Source organism: Tribolium madens, unplaced genomic scaffold (assembly GCF_015345945.1).
Source record: "Tribolium madens isolate multiple individuals breed KSU strain unplaced genomic scaffold, Tmad_KSU_1.1 Scaffold_96;HRSCAF=242;Tcas5.2_LG5, whole genome shotgun sequence".
In the NCBI taxonomy this organism is placed as follows: domain Eukaryota; kingdom Metazoa; phylum Arthropoda; class Insecta; order Coleoptera; family Tenebrionidae; genus Tribolium; species Tribolium madens.
In genome coordinates, this window is record NW_025401068.1 from 6,625,794 (window position 1) to 6,631,368 (window position 5,575).

Below are 5,575 nucleotides of genomic sequence, written 5' to 3' on the forward strand. Positions count from 1 at the left end.
TGAATATAAATAAATGTTTACATTCAACAGATAAAAAATTTGGGATCAATGACACTTCTCGTCTTTCTAGTATTTGACATCTAGGTTGGCACTACTGACAAACATTCAAACAATCTAACCTCATTTTAACCCTTCAAAAAGCCGCTTTTTATCTTCGTAGTTGTATTACGATGGGGGTCACAGTGTTACAACAGTTTCCCACAGAGAACCGCACCGGACCCTCCACCATTGAGCTCCTCTCGAAACGAATCTCCGCGCTGGGGGCTCTCCAACAGGGTCAGTTTCTCGTTGATTGCGAAACGTACACCTCTTGTGCCGCTTTGGGGCACCAACGTACCGTTCATGTCCTCCACAACTCTGAACAGCCGGCCACCGTGTTCTCGATTCTTGAGACAGGCCAAAAAACAATTCCTTTAGCAACTGACGGTCTTTTCGACCTCCTTATGATGAAAATGTCCGGCTTTTATTCATCAAAAAAACAAACCAAAGCCGAATCAAAGGGGCCGCGGTATGAAATCGGTGATTTTTGTGTAAAATTAGGAACAGTGACTGTGAGTCAGAACTTCAAAGGTGTTTTAGTTGAAGTGGAGTACAGGCCATGTGTGGTACCTGCAATGTGTTGGGAATTGATGCGCGAGTTTTTGCAGGGGTTTTTGGGGTCGTCAGTGCCTGCAACTCCCCCGCCGTATTTGCAAAATAGGATGCAGGAGTTGTATACTCCCATTGATACAATTCATCAGTATTTGGAACAGTTTACAATATTTAGGAAGGCCCCCGGTTTAAGGCCCTAAACTTCCAAATTTTATTCTAATTTATTGTAAGATTTAAAAAGTTTTTTAAGGCTACAAAAGTAAAATAATTTTGAGGTTATGTTCTTTCTTTCTCTCTCCCGCACGAAACCCAATTACAGGTCTCTCTCTAATTACATAATTTGGAAAGTTGATTGTTCATCGACATCAGCACTTACGTTGTGCAGAATGTGATAGTAGTGATAAGGCACTTTTTTAATGAAACAGCATGAAAAAATAATCATGTGATTGCTGTAATTGTTCCTAGACAAAAAAACAAGCACAGAAATGAGCGAGACTGAGAAAATCCGGGTTGGATCCCGGAAAAGCGAGGTAATTATTACGTGTGTTTGTTATTGTGAATCCCTATTTATTTGACATTTTCAGCTGGCCCTCATTCAAACCCGACATGTAATTTCGTTGCTCAAAAAAATTCACCCTGAAAAGGATTTTGAAATTGGTAAGGCTCATTAAAAGATCTGCAAAGCACTATTTAATTTAAATAATAAAATTTTTAGTAACAATGAGCACTTTAGGAGATAAGGTTCTAGACATACCCTTACCAAAAATTGGTGAAAAATCTCTCTTCACAAAAGAACTTGAATCTGCTCTTACTACAGGCTGTGTAGATTTTGTTGTCCACTCATTAAAAGATCTTCCAACTGCACTACCTCCAGAAATGGCAATTGGAGCTGTTTTAACTAGGTTTGTCTCAGTTGTCTCCCCAATTTTCTTCACTTTGTAAATTTTAGAGAGGATCCGCGGGACGCTCTAGTGTTACAAAAAGATCACGACAAGTATTTATTAGAGACTTTACCAGAAGGAAGTGTAATTGGAACTTCTAGCCTACGGAGAGGGGCGCAATTAGCTCGAAAGTACCCCCATCTCAAAGTTGAGAGCATTAGAGGAAATTTGAATACCAGGTTAAAGAAATTAGATGAATTGGGGAAATATCAGGGAATTATTTTGGCCTCTGCAGGTCTTATTAGGATGGGGTGGACTAGCAGAATTAGCAAGGTGGGTTTTGATGTCTTGTCACTAGTTACCCAACTTCATTTTTTTACTATCTTTGCGTGTAGTTTTGACACCAATTAACGTGTAACAGTGTCATTTTTGTTATCATTTTATGAGTGACACAAGAAGGTTGCAATAAAATCAAAATTATGAGTTTTAAAAAACAAGATGACATAACCTCATTTATCTAACTTATAAAAAGCACTATTTTTCACACAAATTAGGACTTAATCATCTTGTTATTGTCATTGTTGTATTTTACACTAAAATGATGATAAACATAGAAATTAATTATCTTAAATGACCTGATAAAACCTCATGTAGTTCTATCGAAGCAATTTTTCCAAAGAAAAAATTAGATTTTAGATTCTGAGGAACTTCTGTACGCTGTTGGTCAAGGAGCCTTGGCTGTAGAATGTCGCGAATTGGACGAAAAAATTATTGAGCTTCTGAAGCCCCTTTACGACGTCCAAACAGCCCTTCGTGTTATATCAGAACGTAGCTTTCTTAAAACTCTCGGCGGAGGTTGTAGTGCACCTGTCGCAGTTTCAACCGACCTCTCCCGAGTAAAAGACAACAAATACATTTTAAAACTGAAGGGTGCTGTGTGGTCTCTTGATGGCAAAGATGAAATAATCGAAACTGGAGACTGCGAAATTGACCTTAAAAATACACCACGATGCGCGGCTTGTCCTTTTAATACTAGCAACGAGAACGCTTCCTGTGTTCGAGACATCGAGAATTTGAAACGTTGCGACACTTGTCCTAATCAAGTCCCGTCTAAAAAAATAAAATTGGACGAAATCCCGGTCGAGGTTTTGAAGAATGATCCTCATGAGCATTGTCCGGTGGCGTTACCCATTGGTGTGGATTTCATGGGAAAATGTCCCTATCTGGAGGCAAACATGGGAAAATATTCTGCGAATGGAGTAATAGAAGAGGCAGAGTTATTGAAACAGTGTCCATTTCGCAAAGAGACAAAGAAGGGAAATTTGACGGAAGTTACGGCCGGCCCGAGTGCCTCCAATACATTTTGTGGGCTTGTCCCCCACAGTGATACGCCACTGGAATCGTTAAAACAAGCACAAGATTTGGGGGTCCGACTTGCCCAAAGTTTGTTAAGTAAGGGGGCTGGGGAGGTCATGGCGAAAGCACAAGCTACAATACATGGCGCTGCAAGTTAACTTTTGTGTATGTTTTGTTTAATTTTAAATAAAGGCTGGGAATTTTTAAATTTGGCGCGTTTTGATTTGATTACGTCATCTGTCATATTCCTATCACCTGTCAAATTAAATGTCAAAACAAAACCTATTTGAAATCAATGATAAAATTAATTGTTCAATAATGAGATAAGTGTTAAAGGATCAAAGTTTTATTCGGTGACAATGTTAGACGGAAAAAAGTTATATCAATCTTTGAGCGTTTTCGGGTCTTTAAGCCTTGCCTTGACAATACCGTGGATTGTCTTTAAGGTTTGTAGGGCTGTGTGTTTGAAACGTAATTATCATGCGTTAATGAGAAAGGTAGGAGTTGTCTTGTGTTACGCTCAGTAATCACATTATTACAGGTTGTCGTAATTACGGGCGCCAGTTCAGGCCTGGGCGAAGCCTTAGCTCATGAATTTTACAAACAGGGGTGTCAGGTTGTCTTGTGTGCGAGGCGTCGCCAAGAATTGGAGCGTGTCCGTTCGGATTTACTTAGGACGCACCCCACTGTGCCCACCATTCCTCCCATAATACAGCCTCTTGATTTAAGTGACATCAACTCACTACCCTCCCATGTTGAAAAAATCTTGGCCATTACGGGCAGAATTGATATTTTGATAAATAACGGGGGTGTGTCCCATAGAGGTTCTGTAATTACAACGCAGCCTGATGTTGATATTAAAATTATGTTAGTGAATTATTTTGGGGCTGTTGCTTTGACTAAAGGTATTATTGCGTTTTTTATCATTTAATTTTTGAAAAAAAAAAACTGCTTTTCAGCTGTGTTACCCAACATGATTAAAAATAAGTCAGGACAAGTGGTTTTCGTGAGTTCAATACAAGGTTTGGTGGCCTTACCTGAGCGGTCAGCTTATTGTGCCTCCAAGCACGCCCTACAAGCCTTCAGCGACAGTTTAAGGGCAGAAGTGGCCGCTCATAACATATCAGTCACTATTGTAAGCCCTGGATACATCAAGACGGAATTATCCCGGAACGCCTTAACCGGAAGTGGGACAAAACATGGTGAAATGGACGCGACAACCGAATCCGGTTACTTGCCTGAATACGTTGCATCCGAAATTGGACGTGCTGTAGTCCAAAAGAAGAAGGAAATAGTTATTTGTACGTTCTTACCTCGAATTGCGATTTTTCTGCGAAAGTACTTACCATCTGTGTACTTCTCTGTAATGGTAAAACGAGCAAAAAAAGCTCAACTTAAATAAATTCCAACTGTATTTTTATTTAACTTTACATCTATTTACATTAACAATGTTTCATAATGAAGTGAAACGAATTTATTCAATACTGTCCCTCCTCTGGTTGGGAAAGGAAGACAAAAAAGTGTTTTGTACCAACACTCGATGTTTTAACTTGGAATAATCTACAGTATAATTTAACTAGACACAAACTAGAGACTTTATTTCAAGGTGCGGTAAAGTCGGTACGCACACAGAGCCGCCGCTGTTAGAGACACTGTCCAATGGAGGACAATTCGCTTCGTGTTGTCTTTTCTGACTAAAACAACCGGCGAAGCGGCCGTCAAAGCCCCCAAAATCGGGAGTCTTGCCAGCTTCCGAGGGTCTCTCTCGACTTGATACTTTACACAGTGGTCAAACTGCCACGATACTGTGTACAGCGAGGCGCACAACGCCGAAAATATGCTAAAGGGGACCTGGGGCACGAACCGTTCCGGCCAAATAGTCCCAGACAAAATCGAGCCAATCCCTGAAACCACTGCAGATTTATGCAGACAGTTCCCCACGCTGATCCAACGGGCCGTTTCGTCTCCCAACTGACTCGGTTCTATCACAATGACAGTACAACGAGCGTCGAGAGCCTTCTCTAACTCCAAAGAGAAGCACTGCTGCGAGTATTCGCTATCATACACTTCTCGGATCACAGCCACATTAGACGGATGCAAGGATCTGCGATCAGTCAGAAAGCAAGATTTTGACGAATTTGGGGCTTACCTGTCACCGCCAGCATCCATTTTTGGACCGGGTTTTTGTCGCTAGAAATGACAAGTCGGGTTAAAGGAGTGAGGTTAGGTTACATTTTTTGAACCCCCGGTATTTGCAACGCGAGTTATACACCACACGGGGTTGCTAGCTTCGATCTAAATACGATATATTACGGTTTTTGATCAATTCGGGATAATCTGAAACTGTTTCCGTGAAGAGGTTTACCGAATTGTGGCTAAGGTTACACTAATTATTGAAGGAAGAAAAAATATTTGTACGCAATAAATACTTTTTTGGTAATAATTATGTTTGTTAATCTGAGGTTTTTGTTAATGACGCAAGTTATAATTTGGATGATTACACAGCAAGTTTACTAATTTGAATAAATCGTTATGGAGGTGTCGCTAGTGTCGGCTTAGGGTCGTTTCAAAATTTTCAAAAATACTCTTTTTATTTCGCCCTGAAATGAAATAAAAACTACAAAAACACGTTAATTGTTTTATTTTTATGTCGTTGTTTGTTAAAAATAATATTTGGGTCCGTTTTGTTGTTTGCAAGAATTTCATGGTGGGGGTCCCATTACTCATGTCAAAAGTCAAAACTCGTC

At 40.1% G+C, this 5,575-nt stretch overlaps 4 protein-coding genes across 5 annotated transcripts; 3 read left to right on the top strand and 1 right to left on the bottom strand.

Annotated features, from left to right (window-relative positions):
• Positions 1 to 44: 44 nt before the first annotated feature.
• On the top strand, positions 45 to 870 carry LOC123013716 (mediator of RNA polymerase II transcription subunit 20). Its single transcript, XM_044412438.1, has one exon. The coding sequence runs from the start codon at positions 171 to 173 to the stop codon at positions 789 to 791; it is 621 nt and encodes a 206-aa protein (XP_044268373.1). The 5' UTR covers positions 45 to 170; the 3' UTR covers positions 792 to 870.
• Positions 871 to 927: 57 nt separating this feature from the next.
• On the top strand, positions 928 to 3,041 carry LOC123013712 (porphobilinogen deaminase). Its single transcript, XM_044412432.1, has 5 exons — positions 928 to 1,121; positions 1,176 to 1,248; positions 1,307 to 1,493; positions 1,541 to 1,805; positions 2,162 to 3,041. Exons 1-5 carry the CDS (start codon positions 1,077 to 1,079, stop codon positions 2,984 to 2,986), a joined length of 1,395 nt encoding a protein of 464 aa, XP_044268367.1. The 5' UTR covers positions 928 to 1,076; the 3' UTR covers positions 2,987 to 3,041.
• Positions 3,042 to 3,073: 32 nt separating this feature from the next.
• LOC123013714 (dehydrogenase/reductase SDR family protein 7-like) lies at positions 3,074 to 4,248 on the top strand. Of its 2 annotated transcripts, none has more exons than XM_044412435.1 (3): positions 3,074 to 3,325; positions 3,370 to 3,733; positions 3,788 to 4,248. In XM_044412435.1, the coding sequence occupies exons 1-3, from the start codon at positions 3,188 to 3,190 to the stop codon at positions 4,228 to 4,230; spliced, it is 945 nt and encodes a 314-aa protein (XP_044268370.1). In that variant the 5' UTR covers positions 3,074 to 3,187; the 3' UTR covers positions 4,231 to 4,248. The 2 variants fall into 2 exon arrangements, with proteins under 2 accessions (XP_044268370.1, XP_044268371.1); XM_044412436.1 differs by having other exon boundaries at positions 3,074 to 3,274.
• Positions 4,223 to 5,360, bottom strand: LOC123013717 (transmembrane protein 11-A, mitochondrial). Its single transcript, XM_044412439.1, has 2 exons — positions 4,978 to 5,360; positions 4,223 to 4,932 (listed from the first exon to the last, which is right to left on the bottom strand). Exons 1-2 carry the CDS (start codon positions 4,995 to 4,997, stop codon positions 4,425 to 4,427), a joined length of 528 nt encoding a protein of 175 aa, XP_044268374.1. The 5' UTR covers positions 4,998 to 5,360; the 3' UTR covers positions 4,223 to 4,424.
• Positions 5,361 to 5,575: the final 215 nt, after the last annotated feature.